We start from the raw sequence: 18,299 nt of genomic DNA, 5'->3' as shown, positions 1-18,299 counted from the left end.
TAACGAGAGAAAGATGTTTTATTCAGTTATTCAGAGCGTCTCCTGACCGCCTGCACTCACAGAGAAACATTTTATTTAAGACTTTTGTTAATTACATTTAAGACTTCTTAATAGATTTAGATTTAAGACCTGACTTTCAGCTTCCTGCTCATTCGTTCCTCTCTGCATGATGTGAGTTTATAATAAATGATCCATTTAAGAAAGAGTCTTATTTACATAACTGTATCATCATTACATTTGTACAAACAGTTCGTATAAAAGCAACAGATTTACATGTTAATGTGAAAATAGAAACAACGTGTTATTTACAGCGTGGCATGTTTCAGATCTATCGATCCGTGCTGCTCTGTGCTTCAGATGAAGTCAGACTTCTTCTTCAGTACACTTTGGACCTACAAGGAAACAAATAAAAAAGGGACAATTTAAGTATTAAATATTTCCAGCCTCAAAAGATTTGTATTGAACTGAGAACCCCCCCCACCCCCCCCCCCCCCCCCCCCCCCCCACACACACACACACACACACACACACACACACCAGATGACTGGGACCCTGCAGGACCCTCCAGACTCACCTGGAGAAGGTGGATACGGAGAGGAGTCCCAGCAGCAGCTCCAGGCCGTAGAAGACGAGCAGCACGGCGCTGAGGATGAACTCCAGCCGCAGGACGAAGGTCTGCAGCAGCAGGAAGTAAACGGCCAGCGCGGCACACGGGACGAGCACGAAGAGCGACGCGCACGAGGCCAACGAGCGCTCGCACAGGTTCCCCTTCCAGCCTGAAGGACAGCACCAGGTCAGTGAGAGGGCCCACAATACACCCACACCAGCTGGACCAACTGAGACCTCAGACCACCAGAGCCCACAATACACCCACACCAGCTGGACCAACTTAACCACATTTGACTTCCTTTTAAACACCTGAACCTCCAGACTGGACATCAGTACCTGGTTTTAGATTCATCCAAACAGCTCAGGTCTGTGATGAAGTGTCGGCTCTGAATCAAAGTACAGGTGAGTGTTATTGAAGCAGGACTCGTCTTCAGACTGCTTCATATGAAAACCTGAATTATCTGGTTTAGATGACGATAAGAAGTTTCTACGTCTGAGTAGATGGTTGTTGGACAGATTTGAGTCGATCTAAATATCGATATATATTTTAGCTCTAGTTAGTCGTATCGGCACTAAAAGTCCTTTGAACACCTGCAGGGACGTCTAGACGCACAAAGAGCAAATATCTGAAGTGCATGTTCGTAAAGTAAAACCACAATAAAAGATGAATCATCTGTTTGTGACCGTTACAGCTATGTGTGAGGTCTCCTGTAGGTTTAATCTCCAGTTGAAACAAAGATTATAGAGTGAGTAACTGTGCTACGCTACGACCCGATGCGATCCACCTCAATGATCCCGCTGCTCACCGTAGAAGATCCGCAGCGTCTCCAGACCGAGGAAGAGAAGCAGCAGAACCACGTCCAGAACCAGGTTGTCTGACGGGTAGGGCAGTAGAACCCCTACAAGAGAAGAAGAGTTCATCCATCAGCTTTAAGGAGGACAGTGAAGAACCTCTGACCTCCAGCTCAATAACACACCGAAGAAGAAAAGAGGATTTTAAACGAATGAAATGTTAAATCATTTGAACCCTGTGGCGACATCTTGAGATGTTTTCTTTTTAATCAAGTTCTTTGAGTTTCCTGAGGACTGTTTGTACTTCATATTATATATATATATATATATATATATATATTATATATATATATATATATATATATATATATATATATACATACATACTGTACTCACTTTACTGTTACTACACTTACTGTGTCTAAACGTTGTATTCATGTATTCTCAGCACTTTGTGGTCCTTGTTGATTCTTTAATGAATAAAAACTGAAATTGTTCCTCATGCTTGTCATCAATGTTCACACATGTTTACGTTTTACTGATTTAAGGTAAAACCTAAACTTTAACTAGTTTTAATGGGTTTCAGTTGTTTAGTAACGATCTGCATCATCACACCGGTGTAGTGGAACCAGGAGGAACACTGCTGCTCTCAGAGAGTCAGTACAATACACTGTAAGACAAATACAGTAGACATGTATTAGTACATGAACTTATTGTTCGTGCCTCACGAGGACGTTTTGGGCGTTTTGTTATTTTGGAGGTTGAAGCTCAGCTCCTTTAATAAACTAGACTCACCTTCAGGGACAAGAACGACCCATTGAACACGTTAAAACTACAATGTTAGCACAGTATAACAGTACTCCTCCCCCCCCCTCTTGTGACACACACAACCAGTACAACATGAACTCATACATTATATCATATAGAGTTTCATCAGTGTTCCACCTCAGCATTCTGCTGCATGCTGAGGAAACATTGCTGCTGTATCACTGAGAGCTGTTTGATGATGGTTTACCTCAGTGACAGTGGAAAGTAATATGAATATATAATTGTGTATATATATATATATATATATATAAATGTATATTATATATCTTAATGTATAAAACAGCGTCTCTCTCTCAGACCTTTGTAGATGAACATCAGGATCTCTGCCACGTAGAAGGCAGCAAAGTACCAGCTGTTCAGGTAGAAGAGGACCTGAAGAGGAGTGGACGAAAGCTCAGGAAGACGAGTCAAGGACAACAGAGGGACATGAGACACACACACACATACATACAGACACACACATTGTCTCTCACACTCACACATACACACAGAGCAGGTGTGTGTGTGCATCAGCTTCATGTGAAGGATACGATTGGTTGGCTTCCTGCAGAGATGAAGAGAAAATAAAATAAATTCGAAATAATTGATCAAAATGCATCAATATATAAGGCGATATTTAACCAAATGTTCCAAATTACGAAATATTTTTGAATTTGTATTTATTTACAAAAGCGAAGATTAAACAAGTAACCTAATAATGTCATGCAGAGGTGAAGAAAACATATTTGACTGTGGCTAGCTGTGGATAGCAGGGCCGTCCTTTAATCAGAGGGTCGGTGGTTCGATCCCCGGCTCCGGCTCTGCTAGTTGCATGTCGATGTGTCCTTGACACTTAACCCCAAAATTGCTCCCGTAGCTGTGCCTACGGTGTAGAAATGTGATAGAATCTGAATTGTAAGTCGCTTTGGATAAAAGCGTCTGCTAAATGACTGTAATGTAATGTAATATTTTATATTAAAGTATATATTTGGAAAACAATAGTTAAGTTAATATTCTATAATAATATAGCTAATAATCTGTTAGGATGCATTCAGCATAATGTATATTTTTACATTTTTCTGTACTTGCATACTTGAACTTAAGTAACATTTTGAAGACAGGATTTTTATTTTGTAACGGAGTATTTTTCAAAAGTATCGCAGCAGTTCTTCCTCTACTGGTAATATTACCGTAGGCTGTTTGTTACATCCGGTTAACATCCGGGTAAGTTATTACCGAGGACTGGTAACGCTACCTAACGAAGCTAACATCGGCTAACTCCGGTAGATTCCGAACACACAACCGGAAGGTCTCTTCTCTGATGTTTCGGCCATCCGGTTTACTGTTACATCGGTAAATAAATTAAAATATAACTTATTATTAGTATTGGTTACGTCTAAACCTTTATTAGACACAACGAGTGAGTGACTTACCCGGCGCCATGTTTGATTGTCATGGAAACAGCTTGGAAGGAAGTGCTTCTTCTTCGGTGGTGGTTTCAACCGGGGCGGGTTTAGTTTGCTGCCCCCTAGTGGCTGTATGTGATACTAATAGATGGACGATGGATGGATAGATTTGTAATTACCTGTTAAATCAGTAAAACGTAAATACGTGTGAACATTGATGCCAAGCATTAGGAACAATTTAACGTTACGTTTTTATTCATTTAAGAATTAACTAGGACCAAATACTAGAAAATAAAGTGCAGTATTGAGAATACATCCATACCACGTTTAGACACAGTCAAGTGTAGTAATAGTAAAGTGAATATAGTATATTTAAAAAAAGTACAAACAGTCCTCAGGAAGCTCAAAGAACTTGAATTTACTAGCAAATCTTTAAGAACTACAACACCCAGCATCCTCTAAACGTCGCGCTGATTGGCCAGAGTCGAGCGAGGGTTTACGTGGCATTGCTGTGTCCGCGCATGCTCAGTCGGATCTCTGCTCTCTCCCGGCAGGAAGGAAGATGGTGTCTGTCAGGATGCGATCGTGTGTGTTGTCGGTTTTGCTGCTGAACGTTTTCTACAGCGTCGTGTCCTCGTTGTACTTTCACATCGGAGAGACCGAGAAGAAGTGTTTCATAGAGGAGATCCCGGACGAGACGATGATTATCGGTGAGTGTTCAGAGAGAGGAAGTCTACCTGATGCTAATGCTAACGAGCTAGCTCACCAACTTGTGCTAGTTAGCTAATCGGCTAACTGAGCTCAAGTTGTCGTTCGTGTCCACAAACACACATGTTGATTTAACGTCATAGCTTTGTGAAGACACACACACACACACACACACACACACAAGACGGATCTGTACTGCTGATGTGTTGATTTAACGTCATAGCTTTGTACAGACAAGACAGACAGACACTCACACACACACACACTCACTCAGAGTAGCTAGTAACAAACTATGGCGTTAAATCTCAAATAAAGCAGCTGTATCAGTATGTAGTACTGTAAAAAGTACAATATGTACCTCCTGAGATGTAGTAGAACAAGGAAGTACAAGCACCTCAAACCTTACAGGTACAGTGGTTGAGTAAACATACTTCATTGTGTACTCTGGTGGTAGTACTCCTTCCCTCTCACAGTTCACCTGTTCGTGCAAATACAACATGACCTGTTGAATCAGAAGAACTCTGTCAGAGAATGAACATGTACGTCACAGTTGTACTTGTATATAAGCATGAATATGTATTAGAATAATATAAATAAAGGAGTGTGTCCATAATGCTACGATGTATGACACAATATATGCAGAGAATACAAGAATATAACAAAACAAAAATAATAAATCAAGAAAGAAGTGCATCAGTCTCTTACAACATGAAACCACATTGTAAGTGGAGAAGTAGAATCTATTAAGTGTGTTAAATATAAACGCAAGAAAAGTATTAATTAAGAATATTTCCTTAAATGTATGGAATAAATGCAGCATTAAAGGCAGAGCAGTGCTCAGAGAAAAGATCTATTAAGAGGATTTATGGCTCATGAGTACTCCTGAGAATACAGAAATCTAACCACAACACACCTCCTTCCCTCCCTTCCTCCTTCCCTTCCTTTCATTCCTTCCTTCCTCCCTGCAGGTAACTACCGTACTCAGCTGTACGATAAACAGAGAGAAGAGTACATGCCGGCCACTCAGGGTCTGGGGATGTTTGTGGAAGTCAAAGATCCTGATGACAAGGTGAACAAACATCTTCATCCTCATCCTCATCATGAGCTCATAGTCCATCAGTGTTTACCTGTCTGTGTCTCCTGCAGGTGATCCTGTCTCGACAGTACGGCTCAGAGGGGAGGTTCACCTTCACGTCTCACACACCTGGAGAGCATCAGATCTGTCTGCACTCCAACTCCTCCAAGTTCGCCCTGTTCGCCGGAGGCATGCTGGTAGGTTCTCCTCCACTTCCTCTCACGATGTTCTCCTCCACTTCCTCTCACGATGTTCTCCTCCACTTCCTCTCACGCTGTTCTCCTCCACTTCCTCTCACGCTGTTCTCCACTTCCTCTCACGCTGTTCTCCTCCACTTCCTCTCACGCTGTTCTCCTCCACTTCCTCTCACGCTGTTCTCCTCCACTTCCTCTCACGCTGTTCTCTTCCACTTCCTCTCACGCTGTTCTCCTCCACTTCCTCTCACGCTGTTCTCCTCCACTTCCTCTCACGCTGTTCTCCTCCACTTCCTCTCACTCTGTTCTCCTCCACTTCCTCTCTCGCTGTTCTCCACTTACTCTCACGCTGTTCTCCTCCACTTCCTCTCACGCTGTTCTCTTCCACTTCCTCTCACGCTGTTCTCCTCCACTTCCTCTCACGCTGTTCTCTTCCACTTCCTCTCACGCTGTTCTCCACTTCCTCTCACGCTGTTCTCCTCCACTTCCTCTCACTCTGTTCTCCTCCACTTCCTCTCTCGCTGTTCTCCACTTACTCTCACGCTGTTCTCCTCCACTTCCTCTCACGCTGTTCTCTTCCACTTCCTCTCACGCTGTTCTCCTCCACTTCCTCTCACGCTGTTCTCTTCCACTTCCTCTCACGCTGTTCTCCACTTCCTCTCACGCTGTTCTCCTCCACTTCCTCTCACGCTGTTCTCCTCCACTTCCTCTCACGCTGTTCTCCTCCACTTCCTCTCACGCTGTTCTCCTCCACTTCCTCTCACGCTGTTCTCCTCCACTTCCTCTCACGCTGTTCTCTTCCACTTCCTTTCACGCTGTTCTCCTCCACTTCCTCTCACGCTGTTCTCCTCCACTTCCTCTCACTCTGTTCTCCTCCACTTCCTCTCACGCTGTTCTCTTCCACTTCCTCTCACGCTGTTCTCCTCCACTTCCTCTCACTCTGTTCTCCTCCACTTCCTCTCACGCTGTTCTCCTCCACTCCTTCAAACTACTGGATTTATTCAAGTTTATCACCAAAACTACATTTTACAGATGACATGTGAACACATCATGATAACGTTGTAATGTACCTTCAGCCAGTACTCATGTTCACTGAGCAGAGTCTGAAGGCATCATAATGTAACTGAAGTGAACCTCCGTTGGTTAGCCGTTAGCGGTGCTGCTAACATTACTAGCTCTCCTCCTGTTGGTTAGCCGTTAGCGGTGCTGCTAACGTTACTAGCTCTCCTCCTGTTGCTTTAAACACTGATTGGTTGTTTACAATGAAACATGATCAGAGACTATAAATACTTACATCTCTCACTGCTGACATAGTTCTTCTTCTTCCTGTGTCTCAGAGGGTTCACCTGGACATCCAGGTGGGAGAACACGCCAACAACTACGCTGAGATCGCTGCCAAAGACAAGCTGACGGAGCTGCAGCTGAGAGTGAGACAGCTGGTGGAGCAGGTGGACCAGATCCAGAAGGAGCAGAACTACCAGAGGGTCAGTGTCTCTGGGTTTAAACAGAGTTCACACACATTCATCTGGTTTCTCTTTGTTTATTCTGAACAGACGCCGTCCTCCCGCTGGAGACTGAGGGAACATTTTGTCCTCCTCTAAAACTAATTATCATTATAAAAAGTCAGGAACATTTCAAACTGTAGGAACACAGAACAAACACTTTCCCACAATGCAACAGGTCACAACAGGCTTTTCATTCGTCCGTGCTGGCGGTCATGTGACATGTCTGTCTGTCCGTCTGTCCTCTCTCAGTACCGCGAGGAGCGTTTCCGTCTGACCAGCGAGAGCACCAACCAGCGGGTCCTCTGGTGGTCCATCGTCCAGACCCTCATCCTGGTGGCCATCGGCATCTGGCAGATGAGACACCTCAAGAGCTTCTTCGAGGCCAAGAAGCTGGTGTAGAGCGTGTGTGTGTGTGTGTGTGTGTGTGTGTGTGTGTGTGTGTGTGTGTGTGTGTGAGTGTGTGTGTGTGTGTGTGTGTGTGTTTGGTCTCTGCTGATTGGCGGCGGTCGCTGCTGCTGTCGGAGGATAAACTGCAGAGGAGACGGAGAGAGAAGCAGCTGAAAGGTTCGGCCTGAAAACGCCATCTTTGTTTTACTGTTGATGTTCTGTTTGTTTGTAACGAGCTCGTCACCTCTGCAGCAGACCGTCGGGGGGGAAATGTGACAACTGTATTTATTACACAGAGGGCTTTTCATTCTGCTTTCTGTCCACGTCCACCAGGCCGATAGTCGTGTGTTTCTGTGGTTTATTTTAAATGACTTCGTCTTCCTCCGTCTCCTCCCTCACTGTGATGAGGTCATGATGAGGTCATGATGTGTTACTGGCCACTAGAGATGTCGTTCAGCGTGTTTTGGATGATGTTAAACAAAAATGCAGAAATTATAATCTGGATTCATGTGTGTAAACTAAGTTTGTGAAACGTTTTCTTAAATGTGGAGATTCTGCAAACAAAAGTCAAATATTGACATCGAGGACGTTAGGGCGCTGTTGTTGTTGTCGTCTCTCGCTTCAACACCAACGATGGTCAACAAGCTGCACTCAACAACTAAACATCTTCAGTTTCAGACTTTAAAGAGACAGCAGTGATGTTTAGAGGTGTTTGCATGAAGTTCTGCTCCAGTCAGAGGAGTAAAGTGATGTTCTGCTGTGGACGTATTTCAGACTCCTAAAATAATCTGTATCAGTTTAAATGAATACTTTATTTAGAACACTTTCACCTCTTTACTCTGCAGTCAGACAGACTGATGTTATCTATTCTCTCTTTAAACACACCAGACTCCATTCATAAAACAGTGATTTTAGCTCCACGCACTCATGAGTTGCTGCTCTACTGCTGCCTCCATCTGTTAGTGTGTTTGAGTTTGTTCACTAAAGTCTCTCATCAACACAAACACAGTATCCGATGCAGGCAGCAGTAGAGCAGCAACTGGTGTGTTCTGAGAGGTAGAATCAGTGCTTTATGGAGTCTGGTGTGTTTAAAGAGAGAATAGATAACGTAAGTCTGTCTGACAGCAGAGGAAAGAGGTGAAAGTGTTGTAAATGTAGTATATATCATTATTTTAGTTGTCTAAATTACATCCACATCAGTACATTACTTTACTCCCATGCTGGTACTCCTGTTTGTACTGTAGTAGTACACTGAGAAGTACCTCAAACAACCACACTTCTAATACATTACACTACTTTTACTGTAACGCTGGAATCTGGTTTAAAAACAGACGTAACTCTGAGCACATACAGCGTATAAAATGTCCTGTTAATGCATAACGGATGTGTTTATTGATGAGGTGGAGTTCTGTGACGACTCTCAGCTTTCAGATGAAGTTTGTGTCGATTCCTCTTTTTATTTCAGTGAAATCCAACAAAACGAGACTTCTGTTTTCTGTTTTTCACTGTGTGTCCAAACTGAATGTACCTTCATGTTCATCAGAGGGGATATTTACAATCTTCTGGTGTTGGATCATTTTAAAGGCTACTGTCGCTTTAAGAAAACAAAACAAACCGCGGTTCTTTAGACGTGGTTGAGATGCAGACGGGCTCGTTCATGAAGCTCTCGTACCTCCAGATTATTCTCTTATTCAGGTACAAAACAACAAAATCTCAAACTGTCGAAGTTTAGATCTAAACCCCCAAAATCATGAATCTGAATATTCATCTTCAATGTGAGACACGAGCAGCTAAAAGGTTTCAAATCCTCCTGAAGTTCAAAAGAACATTTAAAATCGTTCCTCAGCTGTCTGATTTAAAAAGAAGCTTTTGATAATTCCTCCTCAGTCCGTTGTTTCCTTCTTCACCTCTAAACATGTGGTTCCTTTTTATTTCTTCTTCTCTGGTGGTTTTGTGTTTGCTGGAATATTTGAGAAATGTTTTGGGTTATAATTTGAATCGGTTTGTTTTTAGGCTGGAGGAGGAGCTTTGATTCAATCTTTTATTTTTGGAGAGATTCTGTCCTCGTGAGATCTGTCTCATTGCACTCAGAATAAAGTTTGTCACATTTGGTTTGAAGGACTGATGATTTCTTTTATTCTTGTAATATTTTCCACTGAAACAGTTTGTAAAAGTCACTTAAGGAGGTTTTTTATTGGTTGTACGTTGTATTATAAGTATAAAATATAGAAAGCAAAGAAATGAGACTGCAAAATAATGTAATAAAGTTTAAACTAAAATAATTATGACTGTTTCCTAAAATAAAACTGTTGCTTTTTAAATGATTCACTCTGGAAAATGGAGACAGTAGTTTACTCTGAGTACTGTGATCTTTTACTAAAGTAAAGGTATTATTACCACAGCGTAGAAATACATCACCCAGTCAACATTTTACCAGGTAAAAGTACACAAGTATTAGCATCAAAATATACTTAGAGTACAAAAAATGAAAGTACTCTTTATTCAGAAGAATATATATATATTGTATTATAATTATTGATATAATGTGTTAATCACTTTAAGGTTGCAGCAGGTAAAGATGGAGCTTGTTGTATTCACTTTATTTACTGCTGCTAGTTTAATATAGAGTATTACTTCATCATTTATTGGTTGATTATATTTAGTTTTAAACATCTGAATATGTAAAGTAAGTTATCCAATAAATGTAGTGCAGGAAAAAGTACAATATATTCCTCTGTGATATCGTGGAAAGTAGAAATACTAAGTAAAGTACAAGCACCTCCAAATTCAACTTGAGTACAGTACTTGAGTAAAAGTACTCAGAGTAAATATTCAGAATTCATCTAATGAGGATGTGTGTTTATTTGTTGTGGGTCCCACGTTTGAGTTGATGGCTTTGAAGAGTGGAAGAAATAGCATTAATGTAAATATGAGTAAGTCAGAAGTGGTGATTATGGGACAAATGAAAAAGATGTGGCAGAACAAATGGAATAAAGGGACTAAAAGGAAATCTATATATTTTAAATAAACCATTTGTTGGGAGGATCTAGTGGAAGAAAAAGGAAACAAGATTATAACAAGACTAATGAATAGTCAAGTTGGTCTTAACAGTTATCTCTATGTTATTGGAAAGCATAATACTTGTTTTAAGAAGAAGAAACTGAAACCATGTTTAATTGGGTTGTCGGAAGTAGAAACGGAGAATAAGCGAGAAGAAGGAACCTTTGTTGAGTAGCAGCCGGCACTGTTTCCATTCGGACTCCTAAACAGGTCGGACAACAATCCAATCGCAGAATCTTTCCCTCGTGAAATTACCGTTAAATATTCCTCCGGACGGGCTTTTTGTTATTGTGTTAATTGAACATTTCCCCGCTGAATTCAAACGTTAACGGACACTCGGTAACAGATAAACCGGAAGTTGAACCCGGAGCGTCGCGGTGTGTGCACCGCTACATGCTACATGCTACATGCTACGTGTACAGTTTTACTGTTAGCTATGTTAGCAGCTAACTGTTAGCTATGTAATGCTAACAGGACCAACCGGTTGCAAAATATGGATTATTACTGAATAAATTTGACTCTTAATGAAGCAAATGTTGACAGGCCGTGGAAGAAGAGTGCCGGGAGGGTTTGTGTGGAGTTAGCTTCGTGTCAGTCACACAAAAGAAGAAGAAGAAGAAGAAGAAGAGAATGAAAGAATAATCTGAGAGAAACATCTGTTTTTGAGAAGTTTGAGTCTCTGTTGTTGTTGTTTTTTGTAATCAAACTGGACAGAAGTGATGTTTTAAAGATGATGTACTCATCGAGAAGAAAACCCGTCCTCTACTTCAAAGAGGAGAGAAGGTAAGATGGATGTTTAGTTATTTATTATTTCATGTATTGGTATTTTATTCAATCTTAGAAGTACATCATGTTCACTGTATTCTTGTTAATTCACAGTAATAGCCCCAGAGGTGGAAGAAATATTATCTCATATATAAAATATTTTAAAAAGAAAACACACACTGTGAATATACAGTTGTGTGAAAAAGTGTTTGCCCCCTTCCTGATTTCTTATTTTTTTGCATGTTTGTCACACTTAAATGTTTCAGATCATCAAACAAATTTAAATATTAGACAAAGATAACACAAGTAAACACAAAATGCAGTTTTTAAATGAAGGTTTTTATTATTAAGGGGGAAAAAAAATCCAAACCTACATGGCCCTGTTGCTCTGATAGTGGCCTTCAGCTCTTCTGCATTGTTGGGTCTGGCATTTCGCATCATCCTCTTCACAATACCCCATAGATTTTCTATGGGGTTAAGGTCAGGCGAGTTTGCTGGCCAATTAAGAACAGGGATACCATCCATCCATCCATCCATTTTCCACCGCTTATCCGCGGTCGGGTCGCGGTGGCAGCAGGTCAAGCAGGCTGACCCAGACTTCCCTCTCACCGGCAACATGTTCCAGCTCATTCTGGGGGATCCCGAGGCGTTCCCAGGCCAGCTGGGAGATGTAATCCCTCCAGCGTGTTCTGGGTCTTCCCCGGGGTCTCTTCCCAGTTGGACGTGCCTGGAAAACCTCCAGTGGGAGGCGTCCAGGAGGCATCCTAATTAGATGCTGAACCACCTCAGCTGACTCCTTTCGACGCGAAGGAGTAGCGGCTCGACTCCAAGCTCCCTCCTGATGACCGAGCTCCTTACCCTATCTCTAAGGCTGAGCCCGGCCACCCTACGGAGGAAACTCATTTCGGCCGCTTGTAGCCGCGACCTTGTCCTTTCGGTCACGACCCAGAGTTCGTGACCATAGGTGAGGGTAGGAACGTAGACCGAGTGGTAAATTGAGAGCTTTGCCTTCCGGCTCAGCTCCCTCTTCACCAAGACGGTCCGGTGCAGCGCCTGCTTTACTGCTGCAGCCGCACCGATCCGTCTGTCGATCTCCCGCTCCATCTTACCCTCACTCGTGAACAAGACCCCGAGATACTTGAACTCCTTCGCTTGAGGTAGGCACTCCGTCCCCACGTGGAGGGAGCAATCCACCGGTTTCTGGCAGAGAACCATGGCCTCAGATTTGGAGGTGCTAACTCTCATCCCCGCCGCTTCACACTCGGCTGCAAACCGCCCCAGTGAATGCTGGAGGTCACGATCCGAGGAGGCTAACAGGACCACATCATCTGCAAATAGCAGAGAGGCGATCCCGAGACCCCCGAAACTGACGTTCTGCGCCCCCAGGCTGCGCCTAGATATCCTGTCCATGAAAATCACGAACAGGACCGGTGACAAAGGGCAGCCCTGGCGGAGGCCAACACCCACCGGGAACGTGTCTGACTTATTGCCGAGAATGCGGACACAGCTCCTACTGCAGTCGTACGGAGACCGGATCGCCCGTTGTAACGGGTCCGGCACCCCATACTCCCGCAGCACCCCCCACAAGACCCCCCGAGGGACCCGGTCGAAAGCCTTCTCCAAGTCCACAAAGCACATGTAGACTGGTTGGGCAACCTCCCAGAGCCCCTCCAGTAGTCTTGCGAGGGTAAAGAGCTGGTCCACTGTTCCACGGCCGGGATGGAATCCGCACTGCTCCTCTTGAATCTGAGGTTCGACAAGCGGTCGGAGCCTCCTTTCCAGCACCCTGGCATAAGCCTTCCCCGGGAGGCTGAGTAGTGTGATACCCCGGTAATTCGAGCACACTCTCCGGTCCCCCTTTTTGAAGATGGGAACCACCATCCCGGTCTGCCATTCCATGGGCACTGATCCCGACCCCCATGCAACATTGAAGAGGCGTGTCAGCCAGGACAGCCCAACTATGTCCAGCGCCTTCAGCATCTCAGGGCGGATCTCATCCACCCCCGGCGCCTTGCCACCAAGGAGCTTTTTAACTACCTCAGCGACCTCTGCCAGGGATATGGGTTTAGGGGAACTTATTTAGCTTTTTAAAACAACGGGGACAGATCCAGCACGGACAGTTAGGGAGTGAGAGACATGAAGCACCTGCTGAGACATGATATATAGTTATAGATACATCATTATATATATGTGTGTGTGTGTGTTTTATATTATACAGAATATTATTATTTATTTGCATTAAATCATTCTGGGATGTTTGCTGAAATTGATTGGATGTGGCACAGCCCTACCTACAACATGTTCCACGCCGATCCCGGGTGGTCCTTCTGTGTGGAGTTTGCACGTTCTCCCCGTGGCAGCGTGGGTTCCCTCCGGGTTCTCCGGCTTCCTCCCACAGTCCAAAGACATGCAGCTTAGGTTATTTGGTGACTCGAAATTGCCCGTAGGCGTGAACGTTTGTCTGTCTCTATATGTGCCCTGCGATGAACTAGCAACCTGTCCAGAGTGTACCCTGCCTTTGCCCAATGTCAGCTGGGATCGGCTCCAGCGCCCCGCGACCCTGAACAGGATAAGCGGTTTGGATAATGGATGGATGGATATATATATATATATATATAATCCAACATCTTATCTTACCTCTTATTTTGAAATCCAGACCTGGTCAGTGTTGTAGTTGTTTCCTGTATTTAAAGATTCCTGTAGTGTTTCAGCAGCTGCCTGAAGCTCTGCCTCCCTCCTGTGTGTCTCCAGGTTCCTCTCTGGTAGATGTACGATCTACAAGCTGTTCGGTCTGTGCATGGTGCTGCTGCTCGTCTCTCTGCTGTGGCTTCAGCTCAGCTGTTCCGGTGAGATGTCCACCCCCCTGCACGGAGACCGACGCCCCCCCCAACAACAACAACAGCAGCAGCAGCAGCAGCCGCCCTGCCCCCCCGCTGTCGATCAGGCGTCTTTAGCGGACGACCTGTCCTGGGGTCCTCACAGACTGGCCCTCATCATCCCCTTCAGGGAACGATTCGACGAGCTGATGGTGTTTGTTCCCTTTATGCACACGTTCCTCAACAAGAAGAAGATCAGACACAAGATCATCGTCATCAACCAGGTGGATCACTACAGGTGAGGAGGGGGGGGGGGGGGAAGAAGATCTCTCTGTCTCTCTGTCTCTCTCTCTCTCTCTCTCTGTCTCTCTCTGTCTCTCTCTCTCTCTCTCTCAACTGAGACTGTGACTCTGGGTTCAGGTTTAACCGGGCATCCCTGATCAACGTGGGCTACCTGGAGAGCGGTAACGACACGGACTACCTGGCGATGCACGACGTGGACCTGCTGCCCCTGAACGAGGCGCTGGACTACGGGTTCCCCGTGGAGGGTCCGTTCCACGTGGCCTCGCCCGAGCTGCATCCGCTGTACCACTACAAGACCTACGTGGGGGGGATCCTGCTGCTCACCAAGAAGCACTACCACGCGGTACGGAGCGGCTTCTTCTGTGGTTTCTTTAAACAATGTGAGGGGTCGGAGGTCAGAGGACTCACAGAAACCTCCTGCTGTCTGCTCTGTGTCTTCATATTTCACTGGAAACAACATACAGAGTGATAATATCAAACTACTGTTACTGAACGGGGTTATTTTAGTCCTGTTCGATTGCAGGAACTTAACTAAATGTTAAGCTATGTTAATGGAGCTAGGCAATATATCGACATCAACTTACATTATGGATATTTTAACATGACATAAGTTCTTTGAGCTCCGGTTCTTGTTCATAATATTGTTCCATAATCAATCCCAGAAACACGAAGCCTCTCTTTAGTCTTTTTAGTGACGTTTATCTTCAAGATGCCGGTTTGTGGTTGAAGTTCCTGAAGTTAAAAATACCCGACAGTCGTTTCACATCACGTTGATGTGATGATTCAGACTGTCCACCAGGTGGAGCTGTTTCACCCGTTTACGCTGGACTCTACTCAGCAGAAACCTCACAGTTCAGGACAAGTCTTCTTCGTCACATCTTCTCTGAAGCAGAGAAATAAAATGCTTTATGTTTTTGTTTTTCAGTGTAACGGGATGTCGAACCGGTTCTGGGGTTGGGGCCGAGAGGACGACGAGTTCTACAGAAGACTGAGGAAAGCTGAGTTACAGGTACATGTTGAACCATGTCAGACCATGTTAGACCATGTTGGACCACGTCAGACCATGTTAGACCACGTCAGACCATGTCAGACCATGTCGCACCATGTCAGACCATGTCGGACCACGTCGGACCACGTCAGACCATGTTAGACCATGTTAGACCATGTCAGACCATGTCAGAACATGTTAGACCATGTTAGACCATGTTAGACCATGTTGGACCACGTCAGACCACGTCAGACCATGTCAGACCATGTCAGACCACGTCTTACATTCTTTCTGTGTTTATTTTCTCTGCAGCTCTTCAGACCGAGTGGAATCACGACAGGATATAAAACCTTCCTCCACATCCACGACTCGGCCTGGAGGAAGAGAGACCAGAAGAGGGTCGCCGCCCAGAAACAGGTACAAGAGTTCACCTGTTAGAGGGAACCAATCAGAAGGTCCCTCTGAGTCCCAGCCGATATCTTTTATAAACATGTAATTCATATACAACAGCTGCGGTCGATGCTACGGCGCTCTTAGTCGATTCGGTCTCAGACGACTAAGACTTCTTCAGTAAACACCAGAGTACCTTCTTTACAGAGAACGTGAGTGAACTCAATGATCCTCGTCAGGTGAAAACCTCACATCTCCTCATTCTGGTTTTCTGCTCACATTTTTATTCAAAATGCTTTGAAAAGGTTCCGTGAACCAGAGACAGACGTGTGACGTGTGTCTGCAGGTGCTAAGCTAAGCTAAGCTAAGCTAAGCAGCGACCAGTAGCTTCTGTCTGCTCCGCTAGTTATTACAGGAAAGACCCGGAGCTTTGACCGTCACTGTGAGGTCGCTAACCTTAGACAGAAACCGCAAACTGAGGAACCACTCAAGTGGAACTTTTTTTGGTTTCTACACTTATAAATAAAACAACAACAATCACAATAAATCCAGGTCACTTCCTGCAGCCTGCAGAGAGGACTCTCTTTATATATTATACATAATCACAGCTGCTGTTTGAGCGGCAGAGACGCCGTCCGTCTGCACTAAACGTCCTCAGGAGAGGAGGTCTTCGTGTTGCGTTCACTGACACACAAGTCTTGTTGGAATTAGCAGCTTCAGACTCAGGAACAGTTCCTTTAGCTCTGACAAAGCAACGAAACAACCAATAAATAATCAATGGAAAGCTCCTCTTGTTAAACACAACACACCCTCCATTGTCACCTTCCCTCCTTCCCTCCTCCCTCCTTCCCTCCTCCCTGCAGGAGCAGTTTAAGGTGGACCAGGAGGGGGGTCTGACTAACCTCCGTTACCAGGTGGAGTCCAGACAGGAAGTGACCATCAGCGGGGCTCCGTGTACCGTCATCAACACCAAGCTGGAGTGTGACCAGGACCACACGCCCTGGTGTCTGCTGGCGTAGAGGACGTACACACACACCCCCCCACCCCCCCAACAGGTTTCAGGTCTGGAGTCGTGTTCGCTCACCTGGAGGCTTTGATCCGTTTAACGCTGGTCGTGTTTCTACAAACCAAATGAGGCTGTGAAAACAAACAAATGGTACGAACATTGAATGATTTACTCCAGGACACACAGTGGAGCTCGATATCCTCACCGTCGGGTACATCTCAACTATTTAAACTGCTGCTTTGTCTTTTTAAAGCCAGCTGAAGATTTTTCGGTGGATTAAAAACCTCCCGATGAGAAGACTGAACCAAGATTAACTCAAACACACGAGCTCGACTGTTTTAACGCATTTATTTTGGCGGGGCACTTTGGTTCCTGCTGGCGTTGTTGTTGTTTTTAACTGTGATTGTGCAGAAGGAGCCGAGATGTTCAGATACGTCTCAGAGGGTTCGTGTTCTCTGTTCTGATCCACGTTGGAGAAGAAGTGACGACTAACGGAGGAAGAATCTCAACACGGTTCATTTCCTGCTGTTCACATGAGGCTCTACGTTTACTCTGACAAAGAAAGAAACAAGTTCATGTTTTGTGGTTTTTTTGCAGAACGTGTCTCTTGAACTGATCACAACAGAAATAAATAAGAGACTTTTTCTCAGAATTAATGAGAAATCTGGATTTTCTTAATTACGACCAAACGTCCCCAAATGTGTTTCCTGTTCTCTTCAAAGTAAACTGAGCTGAACTGAAGACACAACTATTTATATATTTCAATCCAACATCACCTCGAGAAGGAGCTGAAGCTTCACTCGTAGAGCGACGGCCTGCAGGATTAATCATCATCATCCTCATTATGGGTTCATCAATCAGATGATTTCATTGATCAGAGGTTAGAGAGACGGCAGAGATGTTCAGACGTGTGTTTGTATGAAGTTCTTCTCCAGCCAGAGGAGCAAAGTGATCTTCTGCTGCGGTCTGAGTTTAAATGAACGCTTTGTTTAGAATGTCTTCACCTCTTTACTCTGCTGTCAGACGGACCTTTGATTCATCCATCGTCTCTTTGAACACACCAGACTCCATCACTCCATCACTCCATTCACAGATAACTGCTTCACGTCTCTGTCAGAAAAGTGTCGTCTCCATTTGACCAACAGATCATTTCCTGCTTTCACTGTAAGAGAGGGTTTAAGAGAAGCAAGGTGATGATGATGACGACGATGATGATGATGATGACGATGACGACTGTCCTACATTTGTATTGGTCGACCCGCTGAGTGACCTCAGACAGAAACCAGATGAGATTCGGTGTATTTATTTGGGAGAAATATTATTTTAATGTATTTTTGTTACATTATTTGGTTAAAAACGTTTATTTTTATTTTATTTTTATAATTGAACTGATCTCAAAACCACGAGATTCATACTTTATTCTCTCATTTCAGCACGATTTCTGTTGAACTCTCAAGACATAATAATTTAGATTAATATCATTAAATT

General features: G+C 44.2%; 3 protein-coding genes across 12 annotated transcripts; 2 read left to right on the top strand and 1 right to left on the bottom strand.

Annotated features, from left to right (window-relative positions):
• Window positions 1-3,690, bottom strand: tmem216 (transmembrane protein 216). 10 transcript variants are annotated; one of them, XM_076105288.1, is made up of 6 exons: window positions 3,642-3,690; window positions 2,760-2,773; window positions 2,529-2,622; window positions 1,416-1,508; window positions 575-776; window positions 1-392 (listed from the first exon to the last, which is right to left on the bottom strand). In XM_076105288.1, exons 1-6 carry the CDS (start codon window positions 3,649-3,651, stop codon window positions 377-379), a joined length of 429 nt encoding a protein of 142 aa, XP_075961403.1. In that variant the 5' UTR covers window positions 3,652-3,690; the 3' UTR covers window positions 1-376. The 10 variants fall into 10 exon arrangements, with proteins under 10 accessions (XP_075961403.1, XP_075961408.1, XP_075961406.1 ...); XM_076105293.1 differs by having other exon boundaries at window positions 2,529-2,601; window positions 3,642-3,650; XM_076105291.1 differs by lacking the exon at window positions 3,642-3,690 and adding an exon at window positions 3,399-3,615.
• Window positions 3,691-4,148: 458 nt separating this feature from the next.
• tmed9 (transmembrane p24 trafficking protein 9) lies at window positions 4,149-9,595 on the top strand. The gene is made up of 5 exons (XM_076105166.1): window positions 4,149-4,324; window positions 5,291-5,391; window positions 5,469-5,594; window positions 6,929-7,075; window positions 7,346-9,595. Exons 1-5 carry the CDS (start codon window positions 4,177-4,179, stop codon window positions 7,493-7,495), a joined length of 672 nt encoding a protein of 223 aa, XP_075961281.1. The 5' UTR covers window positions 4,149-4,176; the 3' UTR covers window positions 7,496-9,595.
• A 495-nt stretch (window positions 9,596-10,090) lies between these two features.
• Window positions 10,091-16,840, top strand: b4galt7 (xylosylprotein beta 1,4-galactosyltransferase, polypeptide 7 (galactosyltransferase I)). The gene is made up of 6 exons (XM_076105165.1): window positions 10,091-11,326; window positions 14,060-14,422; window positions 14,545-14,770; window positions 15,353-15,436; window positions 15,728-15,832; window positions 16,669-16,840. The coding sequence occupies exons 1-6, from the start codon at window positions 11,274-11,276 to the stop codon at window positions 16,822-16,824; spliced, it is 987 nt and encodes a 328-aa protein (XP_075961280.1). The 5' UTR covers window positions 10,091-11,273; the 3' UTR covers window positions 16,825-16,840.
• Window positions 16,841-18,299: the final 1,459 nt, after the last annotated feature.

Source organism: Anarhichas minor, unplaced genomic scaffold (assembly GCF_050575085.1).
Source record: "Anarhichas minor isolate MPS153535 unplaced genomic scaffold, ASM5057508v1 ptg000031l, whole genome shotgun sequence".
In the NCBI taxonomy this organism is placed as follows: Eukaryota; Metazoa; Chordata; class Actinopteri; order Perciformes; family Anarhichadidae; genus Anarhichas; species Anarhichas minor.
The sequence above is the reverse complement of the archived record's forward strand: the minus strand, read 5'-3'. Positions and strand labels throughout refer to the sequence as shown.